At 46.4% G+C, this 20,097-nt stretch overlaps 1 protein-coding gene across 1 annotated transcript; it reads left to right on the plus strand.

The window, feature by feature from the left end:
• Nucleotides 1-7,489: 7,489 nt before the first annotated feature.
• Nucleotides 7,490-18,475, plus strand: LOC148532071 (speedy protein 1-A-like). Its single transcript, XM_088468293.1, has 3 exons — nt 7,490-7,536; nt 9,110-9,195; nt 18,325-18,475. Exons 1-3 carry the CDS (start codon nt 7,519-7,521, stop codon nt 18,473-18,475), a joined length of 255 nt encoding a protein of 84 aa, XP_088324419.1. The 5' UTR covers nt 7,490-7,518.
• Nucleotides 18,476-20,097: the final 1,622 nt, after the last annotated feature.

A 20,097-nucleotide genomic window follows, 5' to 3' on the forward strand; every position in this document is an offset into this window, starting at 1 on the left:
AGGAGGAGGAAAAGAATATTTAACATCAATATAATAAATAAGTTTTCTCAGCTACAGTATATAAAATGTATTAGTATTTTTCAGTATAGAGGATAAAGCTAAATGTAGATACAGATACAAATTAATATGAACTTAAACAATTTATACCCAGCGCTTGACATAGCAGAGGTATAAGGGCACAGCTGCAGCAGTAGTAAAGGGGCAATTGCCCGCTCCACATTACATACAATAAACAAGAAAAAACTGTGCTGCTGTGTCCTATTGGGGTAACAAAATCAAGTTTTCCAGCCCTTAAAATAATATTTATAACAATAAAAGACAAATAAGAGTGTTATTTTGTTTCTCAACAAAAGCCTTTGGATCTGCACTTACACATGCGTGCCTTATAATTCCGTGCAGAAAATTAATCAACTGAAGAGAAACTGACATCCAATGACCACAAAGTGCATACTATTTATATGGCCAGCAATGATTTGGGAGCTATACAGCTTGAAATAGGCCACAGTAGTGGCTGAAACATGTTGCTGATCCCTGTTTTATGCCCCACTGTATCCTGAATCCAGAAACCACAGGCCAAGCTTACTGCACCTACCTGTGACTGAGTATTGCTGCGGGGACCCTATACTGGCTCACTGCATTTGTCTGGGGAAGCGGTGAGCATGTTCCCAGTGTGACAGGAAATAGGAGTGTGACACGTAGCCATGCCACCTTTTTGTGTGCATGCTGAAAGAATGTGCATGAGGACCCGATCGCCCCATCACAACTATTGTTCTTTAGGGCCCCCCAGAGTCTTAATCCGCTGCCCTATGCTATAGAAAACATATTTTTTCCACATATGGGGAGAGGGCACTATGTGCCCTATCACGCCCATAATTACACCTGTAAATGTAGGGTCACTCAAAATTATGTGGCCCCTTTAGCCGTTATTGTTTGGTGAACACCTGTAATCACCAGACAATATCGCCCAGCGCTCCAGAAAAAAATAGTTTTCCAAGATGGAGGAAGGGCACATTGTCCCTATCTCTCCCATACTGACCCACACACACATGGGGCACTGAGTCTTCAAACAATGTGCCCCTTAGTAGTTAGTTATACCCCTTTTACACCGGAGCAAAAACCTGGGTTTACCCGGGTCACAGCTCAGTGTAAAAGGGTCCCTGAAAAATAACCCAGGTCAAGTGACCCGGCAATCCAACCCAGGTAGCTACCAGGGTTGGACCCAGGATGGACCTGGGTAATGGTGCAGTGTCATGTCTAAAATTAGCTGATTGGTGGTTGTGGAGCAGTTACCTCCCACTTTCTATGACCTCACAAGTTTAGTAGGGCAGACCCGGGTTCATTGTGAACAGGGCTGAGCTGAGAATAACCCAGATTGATGGTGCTGTGTAAACGGTGTCTGACCTGGGTTGGAACCATGTCTGAAAACCCAGGTCGGACCCGGGTTTTTGGTGGAAAAGAGGTATTATTGTCTTACAAACCCTCCAACATAAGTCTTAACCCATTCTATTAGGTACAAAATGCCTTGCACTGCAGACACCTGTGGAGAAACACCCTTCTCATCAATTAACTAGTTTAACACAGGTGACTGCAATCACAAATCAGGTGGGAAGTCCAAGAGCAGAGCATTTTTTACCTGATGGAAGGGTCATGTGGGAGGGTACGCAGACAATAACTAACACAGGACACAAATAATAAAATTTTCTACAGATCTAAGGGGTCTATTTACTAAGAAGTGTTAAGAGACAGAGTTGAAAGTGATAAGAAAGTGATAAGGTGCCAGCCGATCAGCTCCCAACTGATCCTATATTTAATGCAGTTGGTTGTCTAGTGCACAGGTTCTCAACTTGGTCATCAGGACCCCAAACAGTGCATGTTTTCCTGGTTTTCCCACAGAATAACAAGTGAAATATTTAGCTCCACCTGTGGATCTTTTAAAATGTGTCAGTGAGTTATGAATACACCTGTGCACCTGCTGGGTGACCTGGGAAATGTGACCTGTGTGGAGTCCTGAGGACAGAATTTGAGAACCACTGATCTAGCATATATATAATGGTAGCCTTGTTGGGCTCCCATATTCTTCCTATACATAGGAAAAATCCATTTTTATTTCAAGTGCAGATATTTTTTGTCAAAATCTACACATAGTATCCTGCATTTTATTATTTTGGAAAGGTGAATTATTGGTGAAACAGGAACCATAAAGTATTTCTTTGTGGTGCTTATTTGCTTATCTTTTCTTTTCTTAAAACTTCAATAAACACTTTTTGGCCATATGGGTTAAAAAAAAAAAAAAGTTTTAAGTGTTAGAATGAGTAAATAAACTATTGATATTTACTGAAAATATAGGGCCTCATTTACTAATGAGTTTTATTACCAAAACGAGTGATACATTTCACGGTGTATGATTTTCCAACTGCACAAGCGTGGCCTTCCGCTTATTCTCCAACTACACATGTGTAACCTTCTGCCGATTCTCCAACAGCACATGCGTGACCTTCTGCCAATTCTCCAAACCGCACATACATGACCTTCCGCTAATTCTCCAACTGCACATGCGTGACCTTCCGCTGATTCTCCAACTGCACATGTGTGACCTTCCGGCCGATTCTCCATCTGCACATGCGTGACCTTCCGATTCTCCAACTGCACATGCATGACCTTCCACTGATTCTCCAACTGCACATGTGTGACCTTCCACTCATTCTCCAACTGCACGTGTGACCTTCTGTTGATTCTCCAATTGCATATGCGTGACCTTCCACTAATTCTTCAACTGCACATGTGTAACCTTCCGCCTATTCTCCAACTACACATGTGTGACTTTCCCCTGATTCTCCAACTGCATATGCGCAACCTTTCCCATATTCTCCAACAGTGCAACCGCGACCTTTCCCTTATTATCCAACTGTACATGCATGTCCTTTCCCTTATTCTCCAACTGTACATGCATGTCCTTTCCCTTATTCTCCAACTGTGCAAGCGTGACCTTTCCTTATTCTCCAACGGTACATGCGTGTCCTTTCCCTTATTCTCCAACTGTGCAAGCATGACTTTTCACTTATTCTCCAACTGTACATGCATGTCCTTTCCCTTATTCTCCAACTATGCATGAGTGACCTTTCCCTTATTCTCCAACTGTGCAAGTATGTCCGTTCCCTTATTCTCCAACTGTGCAAGCGTGACCTTTCCCTTATTCCCCACTGTGCAAGCACGACCTATCACTTATTCTCCAACTGTACATGCGTCTCCTTTCCCTTATTCTCCAACTATGCATGAGTGACCTTTCCATTATTCTCCAACTGTGCAAGCATGTCCGTTCCCTTATTCTCCAACTGTGCAAGCGTGTCCTTTCCCTTATTCTCCAAATGTGCAAGTGTGACCTTTCCCTTATACTCCAACTGTGCAAGCGTGACCTTTCTCTTATTCTCCAACTGTACATGCATGCGCTTTCCCTTATTCTTCAACTGTGTATTTGCAACCTTTCCCTTATTCTCCAACTGTGCAAGCGTGTCCTTTCCCTTATTCTCCAACTGTGCAAGCGTGTCCTTTCCCTTATTCTCCAAATGTGCAAGTGTGACCTTTCTCTTATTCTCCAACTGTACATGCATGCGCTTTCCCTTATTCTTCAACTGTGTATGTGCAACCTTTCCCTTATTCTCCAATTGTGACCTTACCCTGATTCTCCAACTGTGCAAGCGTGACCTTTCCCTTATTCTCTAACTGTCCATGCATGTCCTTTCCCTTATTCTCCAACTGTGCATGCGTGTCCTTTCCCTTATTCTCCTACTGTCCCTGCGTGACATTTCCCTTATTCTCCAACTGTGCATGAGTGACCTTACCCTAAGTCTCCAACTGTGCATGCATGTGCTTTCCCTTATTCACCAACTGTGCAAGCGTGACCTTTCCCTTATTCTCCAACTGTGCAAACGTGACCTTTCCCTTATTCTCCAACTGTGCAAGCATGTCCTTTCCCTTATTCTCCAACTGTGCATGCGTGACCTTTCCCTGATTCTCCAACTGTGCATGTGTGACCTTTCCCTGATTCTCCAACTGTGCAAGCGTGTCCTTTTCCTTATTCTCCAACTTCATATGCGTGTCCTTTCCCTTATTCTCCAACTGTGCATGAGTAACCTTACCATGATTCTCCAAATGTGTATGTGTGTCCTTTCCCTTATTCTGCAACTGTACAAGCATGTCCTTTCCCTTATTCTCCAACTGTGCAAGCGTGACCTTTCCCTTATTCTCCAACTTCATATGCGTGTCCTTTCCCTTATTCTCCAACTGTGCATGAGTGACCTTACCATGATTCTCCAAATGTGTATGTGTGTCCTTTCCCTTATTATCCAACTCTGCATGAGTGATCTTACCCTGATTCTCCTACTATGCATGAGTGACCTTACCCTGATTCTCCAACTGTGCATGCGTGACCTTTCCCTTATTCTCCAACTGTGCATGCATGCACTTTCCCTTATTCTCCAACTGTGCATGCCTGACCTTTATTCTCCAACTGTCCATGTGTAACCTTTTCCTTATGCTCCAACTGTCCATGCATGACCTTTCCCTTATTCTCCAACTGTCCATGTGTGACCTTTCCCCTATTCTCCAACTGCGCAAGCATGACCTTTCCCTTATTCTCCAACTGTGCATGCGTGACCTTCTGCTAATTCTCCAACTGCACAGGCATGACCTTCAGCTAATTCTCCAACTGCACATGTGTGTCCTTACCCTGACTCCCCAACTGTGCATGTGTGACCTTCCGCTAATTCTCCAACTGTGCATGCGTGACCTTCTCCTGATTCTCCAATTTCGTATGCGCAACCTTTTCCTTATTCTCCAACTGTGCATGCGTGACCTTTCCCTTACTCTCCAACTGTGCAAGCGTGACCTTTCCCTTATTCTCCAACTGTGCAAGCGAGACCTTACCGACTCCTTAACTGCACATGTGCAATATTGATATTGATCCTGGAGAAGATGAATCATATTTGCGGTTATTAAATACAGTGTTGCCGATACTGTATTAATGCAAAAGTCGATACGGGACCGCTGCCATTACTGTCTGTACCACTGTATCACTGTATTCCTACAATAAACCTGCAAGCCTGGTTAGCGATCACTGTTGTGGCTTAAAGTCCATATTCACATTCCGCTGGTGCCTATTGTTAACCTCCTATGATTTAAACCAATAGAACATATCAACAGGTCATGGGCCCAGGTACCACTAGTGCCATAGTACCCTTATTTTATTCATATAAAATGTATTGTTCAAATAATATTCCTATAATAATATTCTTCCCGATGTAAATAAATCACAATATACAGCCAGCAATAATTATTGTTATGTGAAATGTGATCAGGGGTGTGTTGGCCATAGGCCTTATTTGGACTTTTTTCAATAGGCTGATGGCTGTGTGGCTGGATGAAGGCTTTTTTTTAATCATTTGCTGATTGTTACCCAGCACCTGACTCACTCATCGGGACTGATCCTCGGCCATCTGATTAAAGTGTTAAAGGTATTGGCCATGCAGTCTGCTACAGTGCACCACCCCTACCTCTTCTCTGGAGGCCTGTCCCTTTTACATGCTTTGTATTATATTGTGGTCACTAGGTTTCTGACTGTATTGCACATGCACTCTGTATTGTATGGTGGTCTACTGGGGTGATCTATGTATTGTATGTCAGTATGATGCTGTAAGTTTTGGGTACAGTTAGGCAGAAATTATGTGATTTATATTTTTATTGTATACTGCTAGGAAAATGTTATTCTAACCCCACCTACATTTGTGTTGGCAATGCCCACAGGTGAACTGGTCCCACCTACCTGAGGTCACTTTTATCATTTTTTCCAGGGCCACTTTAACAATCTATCCCTGATTGTCAGGAACTTGTAAGAGGAAGGGCAAGCTCCTGTAAGGGGTTATTTGTGTAAAGTAGAATGGGTACAACAGATCAGTGTATTACACAATATCGCCCTTTTGTATATTATTTATAAGGGATGCAATGATAATTTTCTTATTAGAAATACATGAAGCCCTGGATAGATCTCAGATAACTGAAAAATGGCAGTACAGAGAGGACTAACATCACTGCCTTGTGTATTTGTAGGTAATTAAAGTAACAGCCCTTATAAGCATTGAGCAAATAATTATCATCACTATTAAGAGCCTTTATAATTATTATTATTATTAGTATTATCCTTTATTTATATAGCGCCACAAGTGTTCCGCAGCGCCCTACACAGTACAGAAAACTAATAAGTGAACAAAAAAAACAAACAAGTAATTTACAGTACAGTGAAGGACATTATGGGCCTGATTCAGACCCACTCGCGAGCGGCTGTCCGCTCGCAAGTGGGTCGATGTTATGCACTGAGCATGCACACGACGGAGGGAGCTCCGTCGTGCGCATGCGCCAGACGCGACGAGCGAAGGAAAGTCCTTCGCTCGTTGTGTCCGATCAAAGGGGGCGTGCTGTCAATGTTGATTGACAGCACGCCCCCTTTGGTGGGCGTGCCGGGGGCGTGCCTCCCTGACGGGGGCGTTCCCACGGGAACACCTCCCGTCAGAAGCCGGCCCACTGACATCACTAGTGATGTCAGTGGGAGTGATTTTGGCTCTGATAGAGCCAAAATCACTCTGGAGCTTGCGGTTGAAAACCTCAACCGCAGGCTCCGGCTCGCAAATTCGATGGTCGCGATGGTCTCGACCATCGCGGCCATCACAAAGCACGCTCGTATAGCCTGTGGGTGGTGACCCACAGCTATACGAGCGTCCAGGAGGACGCTCCATGAAAATGGAGCCCGGCCCTCATTCAGAGCGTGCGCTCTGCTCAGAGCGTACGGCTCTGAATGAGGGCCTATATACATTGCTGCAATAGTGATTAAAACACTCACAATAAGCAGTAGGGAGTTGGCAGAGACGTGTTAGGTGCCCTTATGAGGAGTAAGGAGTACAAGAAAGTGTAAGGAGTAGCACATGAGGGAAGAGGTCCCTACTTGTGAGAGCTTACATTCTAATGGGGAGGGGATAAGCATTGAGCAAATAATTATCATCACTATTAAGAGCCTGGAAGTGCCTTTGATATGCTGGTGCCTGTTGTGTTCCTGTGATAACAGATTAAAGAGCACATATAATCCATCCCCGCCTGTCCTGTATTGTGCCCAGAGTCAGCCCTCTGCCAGCTACCCAGCAGTCCTGATCCAACATTAGTATGACAAATTTTCCTAGCAAAGTTTTGTCTAATACGTTACATGACTACATTAATAGCATGATGAGTACGTTATTGGTAACTGTAGGAAGGCAGGTATACCTTTTATCCAATGAGATTCTGTCATTTCCTAGTGGTTTAAAAATGAGAGTAAATGTCCAAATGGCTTCTATGGGCAGCACCAACTTATGTTCTGTTACCTGTAGGAAATGAGTATAGAAATATTCCCCATTATAGTATATAGGATTTGAATATTTAATTTTTTTGTTTGCAGAAGAAAGTACCATCAAAGCATTCCTTAAATTGGATAAGACCATGAGAATGTCAGACAAGGTATTTATTTTATTGTTACGTCACCATTACTATCTTAGATTTGTAGTGTGTAATATATAGTAACCAGGCTGATATTACCTATTACCAGGGTAATGCAAACGTAAACAGTGAAAGGTCATGTTTAATATTTTTGGACTTGGGGCTGATCAGAGTTATACGTTAATGCCGTCACAGCTGCTAATATGTACTCATCTGCTATCCGAATATATGCAAATATTGCAGCTGCCGGGAGATGTAATGAGATGCCCTCCTGAGTGTGGACAATTTGCGTCAGAAGCGACTTTGCGTAATATTGTGTATGCCGTCCTATTCTGAGGCAGTCCCACATTGGCCAGATCGGTGTTTTCATGTAATAGGGCATTTGGGAACCACCCTGACTTGTAGAGCATCGTGGAAGTGTTGTTGGGGTAAATAAAAAGCTCCAAGTTACTAAGGCATGTGTACGGGGAAGGGAAGCCTGTTACTCACACATCTCTTGTACCTAGCATGGGGCAGACACTAATGATGACGGCTGAGGCTGCCGGTGTGAGGTCAATGGGTGTCACTGGTTTCTGCTTGCACACCCACTGTCCCCTCATTAGTTACATAGATACTCGCATTAGCATAAAGTAGTAAATAGGGATGGATTCATGTTTATAGGGGCCCTAGGGCAACTAACTTCTGGGGGCCCCTGCCAATAAAATTTACAATAATATATACTGGCAATGTTATTAAAAAAAGTATAATGAGTAAATATTCCCAGCACAACAAAGTAGTGTGCCCAGTTTACATTATGCCACACAGGATCCTCAGTACACATATGCCACAGTGCCCCCAATGCTGGTGATGTAGCAACAGAGGCGGCTCCAGGAGTTGGAGCACCTTGTGCCGGCTCTTTACAGTGTGCTCCAACAGCGCCAAAAATGGGGGTGTGGTCTAATTACCATAGGCCACACCCCTATGTGGCATTATTTGGAGGCGTGCCCGCATGGCACACCTCCAAATACCGTCGGGCTAGCTGGGGAGAGCCTGAGTAGCTGGGCTTCCCCCAGCCCCTCTCCCGTTACTGAATGGATGCCGCGCGCATGCGCGCAGCATCCATTCGGACACCAGGGTCTGGCATGGCCACACAGCTGTGATGGTGGGGGTCCCCAACCTCTCAATTTGACCACCCGTGGGCCACTTTGGCCCATGGGTGGAATAGTGGGACAGTACTGTCCTGCTGAAATCGGGATGTTGGGGAGGGGTGTGCCCTCTATGGGTGGTGCCCCTGTTTGAACGCACTGGTCGAACACCCCTAGAGCCGGCCCTGTGTAGCGATGTGTGGGGGGCCCTGGGCAACCACCCTAGTGGCCCTGTTGTTAATCTGGCTCTGACAGTTTTGCAGGTTTCCGCAGCTGCCCACAATTACAGCCATTTTGGGTATGGCTCAGAAACAGCCCATTAGATCCTCCATGTCACCAAATCCCACAGCCATGCCCCTAATAGTTTGCCTTTTGAGCTACAGGGAGCTGAACAGTGGAAGATAGGACTGCTGGGCTATGTACACATGTATTTTTCCATTCTGATGCTGTAACTGGTATTTCTATCCTAGTACTTACTGGCCATGGTGTTCACCTACTTCCAGAGAGCCCACCTGACCCTGAGCGAGTATAATTCCATCAATTTCTACTGCGCTCTGTAAGTATTTTTATTTGTTGATTACTCAGTTACTGTATATCTGGAGACCAAGGGGCCTATTCATCATCACTTATTTTTCACAAAAGCATGTAAAAATTTACATTTTCACATACTTTTGTAAAAAATAAGTGTCAGGGCCATTCATCAAGTTCCGAAAAAGCATTTTTTTGGAACTTGATGGTGTTACTAAACATCACTCTGAGATGGCGTTCAGCCTTCGATAATCTTCACAGGCTGCTGTTTACACGGTAGCCTGTGAAGATTTACATGGCAGCCACACAGCACATGGATCTATTCAGATCCCTCCCTGCTGTGTCTGCACAGCCGACATGTGGCCCAGCTCACCGAAAGAATATAGGTGAGCCGGGTTACGGAGATGCAGCGTCATGAAGCAGGCGGATACCAGCAAGGGAAGGGGGTCTCACACCTGTGGGGGGTGGGAGGGAGGGCCAGATTGTACACCTGCAAGGGGAGGGGGTGCTGGATTGTACACCCGCGGAGGGGAGGGGGGGTTCCCGTATCATACGGGGGGGGCAGTGAATTCTGCAGCCTGTGTAAGACAGGCAGTGAAAAGTTTCTCCCTTACGAAATACTGCTTCATAGAAACAGCAGTTTTTTGGAAGTGACAGTTTAGGGCAGGAGGCATGATGAAAGCCTCCTAAACTGTGTTTGAACTAGGGGTGTGCACCGGCCACTTTTCGTGTTTTGTGTTTTGGATCTGGATCTTTCTTCATGTTTTGGATCTGGATTGGTTTTGCCAAAACCACCCTTCCGTGTTATGGGTTCTGGGTTTTGTGTTTTGGATCTGTATTTTTTTTTAAAAAAGCATAAAAACAGCTAAAATCACAGAATTTGTTGGTTTCTCTGCTCCTATGCTATTATTAACCTCAATAACCTTAATTTCCACTCATTTCCAGTCTATTCTGAACACCTCACAATAGTGTTTTTATGTCCAAAAGGTTGCACCGAGGTAGCTGGATGACTATGCTAAGCGACACGAGTGGGCGGCACAAACACGTGACCCATCTAGGAGTGATACTGCAGTAGCAGACAGGATGGCAGTTAGAAAAACTAGGCCCCAAACTGTACATAATGCAAAGAAAAAAAAGAAGTGCAAGATGGAATTGTCCTTGGGCCCTCCCACCCACCCTTATGTTGTATAAATAGGACATGCACACTTTAACAAATCAATCATTTCAGCGCCAGGGTCTGCCACACAACTGTGGCTGAAATGATTGGTTCGTTTGGGCCCCCACAAAACAAGCTGGCAATTAATGTGTCCCTGCACAAACTGGCTCTACGTAGGCAAGATGTCATCCTCATCCTCCTCATCCACCGATTCCTCACCCTCTTCAGTGTGTACATCCTCATCCTCACAAAGTATTAACTCGTCCCCACTTGAATCCACCACCACAGGTCCCTCTGTACCTTCTGGAGGCTGGTCTCCCTGGAAGAGCTGATAATTCATTTTGATGAACATCATCTTCTCCACATTCTGTGGAAGCAACCTCCTACGCCTTTCGCTGACAAGGTTCCCGGCTGCACTAAACACTCTTTCGGAGTACACACTGGAGGGGGGGCAACTCAGGTAAAATAGAGCCAGCTTGTACAGGGGCCTCCAAATTGCCTCTTTTTCCTGCCAGTACAGGTATGGACTGTCTGACATGCCTACTTGGATGCTGTCACCGATGTAATCCTCCACCATTCTGTCAATGGTGACAGTATCATTTGCAGTGACAGTAGACATGTCAGAAATTGTTGCCAGGTCCTTCAGTCCGGACCAGATGTCCAAACTTGGTCCTGCCTGCCCTGCATCACCGCCAGCGGGTTGCTTAGGATACCTAAGTTTTTTCCTGGCAGCCCCAGTTGCGGGAGAAAATGAAGAAGGAGCCGTTGACGTGTCACGTTCCGCTTCAGCTGACAGTGTGTTCACCAGCAGGTCTTTGCACCTCTGCAGGCTTGTGTCGGCCGGAAAGAGAGACACCACATCGGCTTTAAACCTAGGATCAAGCACGGTGGCCAAAATGTAGTGGTCTGATTTCAACAGATTGACCACCCTGGAATCCTAGCAAAGCGAATGAAGGGCTTCATCCACAAGTCCCACATGCCGAGCGGAATAGCTCCGTCTTAGCTCCTCCTTCACTTTCTCCAGCTGCTTCTGCAAAAGCCTGAGGAGGGGAATGATCTGACTCAAGCTGGCTGTGTCTGAACTGACTTCACGTGTGGCAAGTTCGAAGGGCTGGAGAACCTTGCACAACACGGAAATCATTCTCCACTGCGCTTGAGTCAGGTGCATACCCCCTCCTTTGCCTATGTCATAGGTGGATGTATAGGCTTGTATGGCCTTTTGCTGCTCCTCCATCCTCTGAAGCATATAGAGGGTTGAGTTCCACCGCGTCACAACCTCTTGCTTCAGGTGATGGCGGGGCAGGTTCAAGAGTGTTTGCTGGCGCTCCAGTCTTCGGCACGCAGTCGCTGAATGGCGAAAGTGGCCAGAAATTTTCGGGCCACCCAAAGCGTCTCCTGCACGCCCCTGTCGCTTTTCAGAAAATTCTGCACCACCAAGTTTATTGTGTGAGCAAAACATGGGACGTGCTGGAATTTGCCCAGATGTAATGCCCGCACAATATTGGTGGCGTTGTCAGATATCACAAATCCCCAGGAGAGTCTAAGTGGGGTAAGCCACTGGGCGATGATTTCCCTCAGTTTCTCTAAGAGGTTGTCGGCGGTGTGCCTCTTACTGAAACCGGTGATACACAGCGTAGCCTGCCTTGTAACGAGCTGGCGTTTCTGAGATGCTGCTACTGGTGACGCTGCTGCTGTTGCTGCGTAAGGTGATACATCTACCCAGTGGGCTGTCACAGTCATATAGTCCTTAGTCTGCCCTGTTCCACTTGTCCACATGTCCGTGGTTAAGTGGACACTGTGTACAACGGCATTTTTCAGGACACTGAGGACACTTTTTCTGACGTTTCTGTACAGTCTCGGTATCGCCTGCCTAGTGAAGTGGAATCTAGACGGGATTTGGAACCGGGGACACACTACCTCCATCAATTGTCTAAATCCCACTGCACTAATGGCGGATACCGGACGCACGTCTAACACCAACATAGCAGTCAAGGCCTCAGTTATACGTTTTGCTTCAGGATGACTGCTGTCGTACTTCATCCTCCTCGCTAAGGACTGTTGGAGGGTCAATTGTTTAGTAAAAGTAGTGGTGTTCCTACTTCCTCTCTGGGATGATGAACGACTCCCAGCAGCAGCAACAGCAGCAGCGGCAGCAGTAGGCGTAGCAATGCAGGATCCTCCAGAGGAATCCCGGATAGGAGAGTCTGTCATGCCAGTGACATGGCCTGCAGGACTACTTCCGATCCTGACTAAGGAGGAAATTGACGAGGAGGGAGTTGACGGTGTGGTTTGCAGGCGCTTGGATACAACAGGACAACGGGATTTAGGTGTCCCTGGACTGCTTACGGTCTTAGCCAAAGTTTCTGAACTTGACAGTAACTTTTTATGAACGCGCTGCAGGTGCCGTATAAGGGAGGATGTTCCTAGGTGGTTGACGTCCCTACCCCTACTTATTTCACCTTTACATATGGTACATATGGCAAGACAGTTGTTGTCCGGATTTGGATAGAAATATTGCCAGACCAAAGAGGTGGAATGTTTGGTCTTCTGCCCAGGCATGACCGTGATGGGATTTTTCATCCCAAAACAACAACTGTCTCCCCCGGAGCCTGATTTAAACAAACCACATCACCATCAGAATCCTCCTCGCCAACTTCCTCCTCAGCGCCAGCTACACCAGTATCCTCATCCTGTTGTACTTCAACAGTGACATCTTCAATTTGCATATCAGCAAGTGGACTGTGGGTGCTCCTTTCAGCACTTGCAGGGGGCGTGCAAATGGTGGAAAGAGCCACCTCTTCCCGTCCAGTGCTGGGAAGGTCAGGCATCGCAACCACCACCACACTTGGACTCTCCTTGGGGATTTGTGATATCTTCTTAGAAAGCACAGTTCTTCGCTGTGCTTTTGCCAGCTTAACTCTTTTGATTTTTTTAGTGGGAGGAGGGCTTCCATCGTCATGTGAAGCTGAACCACTAGTCATGAACATACTAGGGATCGACCTTAGCCGTTCCTTGCCACTCCGTGTCGTAAATGGCATATTGGCAAGTTTACGTTTCTCTTCAGCTGATTTAAATGTCTTTTTCAAGGTCATTTTCCTGAACTTTGCCATTTGGGATTGTATGTGCCCTCTACTATGACATTGGGCATCGGCCTTGGCAGACGACGTTGATGGCATGTTATCGTCTATGTCATGACTAGTGGCAGCAGCTTCAGCACTAGGAGGAAGTGGTTCTTGATCTTTCTCTATTTTATTTTTATCGGAGAAAGTTTGGTCCTCCATTTATGTTATATCGATTTGATATATACGTGCGGCTAAACACAGAAAATAATTTTTTTTTTGGTTTGGACTGGAGTGTACTTTTGGGGGTTACAGCACCCTTAACGGTCAAGCCAGCCGGCCCTTTACTTATGACACAGGCGCACGCTTGGCACTACTTTGTTGATGCACGTGCGGCTACTGCGCACACAATTCACAAACACAGAAAATAATTTTTTTTTGGTTTGGACTGGAGTGTACTTTCGGGGGTTACAGCACCCTTTAACGGTCAAGCCAGCCGGCCCTTTACTTATGACACAGGCGCACGCTTGGCACTACTTTGTTGATGCACATGCGGCTACTGCGCACACAATTCACAAACACAGAAAATAATTTTTTTTTTGGTTTGGACTGGAGTGTACTTTCGGGGGTTACAGCACCCTTAACGGTCAAGCCAGCCGGCCCTTTACTTATGACACAGGCGCACGCTTGGCACTACTTTGTTGATGCACGTGCGGCTACTGCGCACACAATTCACAAACACAGAAAATAATTTTTTTTTGGTTTGGACTGGAGTGTACTTTCGGGGGTTACAGCACCCTTTAACGGTCAAGCCAGCCGGCCCTTTACTTATGACACAGGCGCACGCTTGGCACTACTTTGTTGATGCACGTGCGGCTACTGCGCACACAATTCACAAACACAGAAAATAATTTTTTTTTTGGTTTGGACTGGAGTGTACTTTCGGGGGTTACAGCACCCTTAACGGTCAAGCCAGCCGGCCCTTTACTTATGACACAGGCGCACGCTTGGCACTACTTTGTTGATGCACGTGCGGCTACTGCGCACACAATTCACAAACACAGAAAATAATTTTTTTTTTGGTTTGGACTGGAGTGTACTTTCGGGGGTTACAGCACCCTTAACGGTCAAGCCAGCCGGCCCTTTACTTATGACACAGGCGCACGCTTGGCACTACTTTGTTGATGCACGTGCGGCTACTGCGCACACAATTCACAAACACAGAAAATAATTTTTTTTGGGTTTGGACTGGAGTGTACTTTCGGGGGTTACAGCACCCTTTAACGGTCAAGCCAGCCGGCCCTTTACTTATGACACAGGCGCACGCTTGGCACTACTTTGTTGATGCACATGCGGCTACTGCGCACACAATTCACAAACACAGAAAATAATTTTTTTTTTGGTTTGGACTGGAGTGTACTTTCGGGGGTTACAGCACCCTTAACGGTCAAGCCAGCCGGCCCTTTACTTATGACACAGGCGCACGCTTGGCACTACTTTGTTGATGCACGTGCGGCTACTGCGCACACAATTCACAAACACAGAAAATAATTTTTTTTTTGGTTTGGACTGGAGTGTACTTTCGGGGGTTACAGCACCCTTAACGGTCAAGCCAGCCGGCCCTTTACTTATGACACAGGCGCACGCTTGGCACTACTTTGTAGATGCACGTGCGGCTACTGCGCACACAATTCACAAACACAGAAAATATTTTTTTTTTTGGTTTGGACTGGAGTGTACTTTCGGGGGTTACAGCACCCTTAACGGTCAAGCCAGCCGGCCCTTTACTTATGACACAGGCGCACGCTTGGCACTACTTTGTTGATGCACGTGCGGCTACTGCGCACACAATTCACAAACACAGAAAATAAATTTTTTTTGGTTTGGACTGGAGTGTACTTTCGGGGGTTACAGCACCCTTTAACGGTCAAGCCAGCCGGCCCTTTACTTATGACACAGGCGCACGCTTGGCACTACTTTGTTGATGCACATGCGGCTACTGCGCACACAATTCACAAACACAGAAAATAATTTTTTTTTTTGTTTGGACTGGAGTGTACTTTCGGGGGTTACAGCACCCTTAACGGTCAAGCCAGCCGGCCCTTTAGTTATGACACAGGCGCACGCTTGGCACTACTTTGTTGATGCACGTGCGGCTACTGCGCACACAATTCACAAACACAGAAAATAATTTTTTTTTTGGTTTGGACTGGAGTGTACTTTGGGGGTTACAGCACCCTTTAACGGTCAAGCCAGCCGGCCCTTTACTTATGACACAGGCGCACGCTTGGCACTACTTTGTTGATGCACATGCGGCTACTGCGCACACAATTCACAAACACAGAAAATTATTTTTTTTTTGGTTTGGACTGGAGTGTACTTTCGGGGGTTACAGCACCCTTAACGGTCAAGCCAGCCGGCCCTTTACTTATGACACAGGCGCACGCTTGGCACTACTTTGTTGATGCACGTGCGGCTACTGCGCACACAATTCACAAACACAGAAAATAAATTTTTTTGGGGTTTGGACTGGAGTGTACTTTCGGGGGTTACAGCACCCTTAACGGTCAAGCCAGCCGGCCCTTTACTTATGACACTATTAACAACAGCAGCACAGCACAACACAGCCAGCCCCTATGGACTTTGAAGTAGTGGACAACAGCAGCACTACACTACACTACACAGCCCTAACTCCCACCCTCCCTCTTCACTGTCCACAGCCGAGTGAGAAAATGGCGCCGACGCGGGTACCTTATATAGGATCCAAAACCCGCGAGACTCGGAAGGCGGGATGATGACGTTTTGCCTCGATTTCAGATCCGAGTCAGGCGGGAAAAGTCGAGCCTGATTCGGATCGGACTCGGATCGGGGGGGCTCGGGGGGGGGTTCGGATTTCAGAAATCCGAACCCGCTCACCCCTAGTTTGAACTCACATGTGATAATTATGTTTCGATGAATAGGCCCCCAAATGTCCTAGAAAACTTCTTAGGCAAGTCGGGGGCTATTTACTTATCTACAGCCATTACTGTATGTCCAACAATAAAGAACAATAAAGGATTATATGCATTTACTAAACAGCCCAAATGACACAGGGGCTATAAGTGAGATATTGGGGCTATATACTCCCTGTAGGGGATATACCCAGCTGCCACAGAGATACATATCCAGAGCTGTAATAGTTACTTAACACTCTGCTGGCCCCCGTTCTTTTCTGAGTATGTACGGAGCCTGCTGCATAGCATTCACATGGCATACATACACACAGCATACATACACATACTGTAGCATATACACACAGCATACTTACAAACACACACATAGAGCATACATGCACATAGCATACTTACACAGTGGCGTAAGTTCATCCCAGATGCCCAGAGGCAAGTTATAATTTAGTGCCCCCGCGTCACAGCCGCTGACACTGTAATGTAGCATTCGCATGCAGACAGGCTATAGATAGACAAAGGCAGCAGCTGATGGTCTGACATTGAGCTCTCCACTAGTGTATGGTGGCTTCTCAGGTGCCGGGAAGGGGTGCCATGTATTGGGCGGCCGCGACATTACACTCCGGGTACATAGTTACAGCCCTAAGTGGGGTGAATATGTTGTGGACAATGGAGGAGGTGCCCCTTCAGAGCGCCTCCCATAGCTGCTTACACACACATGCAGGTCTGGATTAAGGGGGGGTGACAGGGTCGGTCATCCTGTGGCCCCCACACACAGAGGGGCCCCCACTCTTGACCACGCAGGGGGATTTCTGAGTGCTTAGAAACCCCCCCCCCCGATGGACCAATTCCCCTCTTCACCGGCCGTAATGGGGGCAGAGCCAATATGACAAGCCCCACCCCCAAATCAACCGCGAATCACTGCATTACAACGTGAGGGGGCAGAGCCTAATGATGTGAGCTGCCCGTCCCCATTAGCAACCTGAAGCTGCTGGATACAAGTAAGTGTTTGTACTGTGTTTGTGTGTATATATGTGTATGTGCTATTGTATATACAGTATGTGTGTATATATGTGTATGCATGTGTTAATTTGTATATGTGTTAGTGTGTGTATACTGTGTATGTATATGTGTTAGTGTGTTTGTATGTGTTTATGTGTGTATACTATATATGTGTGTGTTAGTATGATATATATATATCTATATATATATATTACATTTTCTACATATATCTATATATATATATCATATATGTGTGTGTGCGTGTGTGTTTAACACACACATGGGGGAGTAGGATTAGGCTCCGTGTGGTGGGTGGGGTGGGGTTAAGTAGGCTCCGTGTGGCTTGGTGGGGCCCCCACAATTTAGTTGCCTCAGGGCCCCCACAAGCCTTAATCCAGTCCTGCACACATGTGTGGGTTCTGCTGCTAGCTGCAGACCTCCTCCTAGGTACCTGTGAGGACTGTAATTGCGGCACGCTGCCCGGACCCTGCCGGTTCAGCTGTCAGCGCTTCCACGTCAGGTGATATAAAAGCCACCTGATGCGGAAGCGCTCACAACTAAACAGGCAGTGTCCGGGCAGCTCTGATCGTGGTGAGTGGCCTGCGGCTGGTGCACAGTCAAAAACAAGGCTGTCTCCATCTGAAAAAAAAATGGTCCAGGGTGGGTTTCTGGGTACTCAAATCCCCCATCCCTTGCATGCGGTACTGTATATTATATATTATAGCACCTGCCTTCAAGAAAACTCATTATTACATTGTGCAGAGTAATAAGAGGTCAGCAGCTTCTACAGCACTGTCACCAGCAAAGGGCTGTACCCAGTGATACATACACCCTCTTCCCCCTACCACACCACAGTCTACTTTATTGCCTTGTACTTAACATAATGGGACCTGTGACAGAAATGGTAGGTCCTATTGATGGAAACTAAGACATGATTTGCATATTTGATGGCTAGATGGCACAGACTTACTTCTCGTGGTCTTCTGTTTCCACAGGTTCCTGGCTAATCAAATGGAAGAGGAGAATTTCTCTTACTTTACAATGTACTGTGATGCTGACATTCCTATTCCACTCGAGACGTTTGATATGTTGAAGAACAGGTTTTGGGTGAGGATGCAGCACAGGACATTTGTTGCACGTGAATAACTGGAAGTGGTGAGTAATTTATTAGAATAAATAAATGTAGGAGAATTTCATGGACCATAATGGGAGTCATTAAGAAAACCTCTCTGTAAGCAGTGTAATGTGTAATGTATCTGATAAACATGTCATTCCAACCAACATAGGGGGTCATTCAGACCCGCTCGTGAATGGCAGTACGCTCGCAAGCGGGTCGATGTCCCCCACTGTGCATGCGCACGACGGAGGGAGCTCCGTCGTGCGCATGCGCGAGACCCGGAGAGCGACGGGCTCTCCATCGCTCCGGGTCTCGCACCAAAGGGGGCATGCTGTCGATGTTGATTGACAGCACGCCCCCTTTGGTGGGCGTGCCGGGGGCGTGCCTGCCAGATGGAGGCATTCCCATGGGAACGCCTACCGTCTCAAGCTGGCCCCACTAGTGATGTCAGTGGGAGTGATTTTGGCTCTGATAGAGCCAAAATCACTCCAGGGTTGCGGCAGCGAGACCCTACCGCAGGGTCTCCGTCACAAGCCCGAAGGTCGCGATGGTCAAGAGGACGCTCCGAAAAAAGGTAGGAGGGCCCTGATTCAGAGCGAGCGCTCTGGTCAGAGCGTTCAGCTCTGAATCAGGCCCATAATCCCATTCTAGAGCATTTGGCAAGGGTAATGAGCTTTGTGTGTTGCACAAAAACATATAACGTAGTTATTACTGATGTGTGATCAGTGATGTAGGGTATGGAGTCTCTGCCTTAAGCTAGGTACAGTACACACCTAATCCATTACTTTGCTGATTGGGTAAATGCTCCCTGTCAGGCCTGTACACACATAGCTCAGTGTGTGCGGACTTCTATGGTATCAGGAGCTCAGGGCTGACAAATATTAAACAGCCCATAAGATGCAACCTCCTGATTCTGACCATTGCAGGAGCGTTATAAGCCATTTATTTGTTAACATTCCTGCAACGCTACTGCATATTATTATTATTACCAGTTATTTATATAGTGCACACATATTCCGCAGCGCTTAACAGAGAGAATTTTTGGCCCTTCACATCAGTCCCTGCCCCAGTGGATCTTACACTCTATATTCCCTATCATATGCACACACACCTACACACACGGGTTAATTTTTGTGGGGAGCCAATTAACCTACCAGTATATTTTTGGAGTGTGGAAGGAAACCGGAGTACCCGGAGGAAACCCACGCAAGCACAAGGAGAATATACAAACTCCACACAGTTAGAGCCATGGTGGGAATTGAACCCATGACCTCATTGCTGTGAGGCAGTAACGCTAACCATTACACCGTCATATGCACCTATACAATCGTCAGCCCAATCACCCTATATTCTTATCATTGCGAATCAAGGCAATAAGAAATTATTTATCAGCAGAATGTAATAAGAATGGTCAGCTGGAATAGCTGTTGTGTAAACGGCTGTCCCGGCAATGTCCCTATGACTTTCAAAGCTGCTTTAACATAGCTGTGAGTTATCCTCCTTAGTCAGATGACCACTGCACATTGCCTATGTTATGATAATGTAGGAGATACTGGCAATATCTCCTACATATCAGTAATGATGCATAAAGCCGTAATTAAATATAACAAAGAAAATGGGGAAAATGTTCAGTCTTGCATGAATTTGCTCT

This window comes from Taudactylus pleione, unplaced genomic scaffold (genome assembly GCF_031769625.1).
Source record: "Taudactylus pleione unplaced genomic scaffold, aTauple2 ptg000085l, whole genome shotgun sequence".
NCBI classification, from domain to species: domain Eukaryota; kingdom Metazoa; phylum Chordata; class Amphibia; order Anura; family Myobatrachidae; genus Taudactylus; species Taudactylus pleione.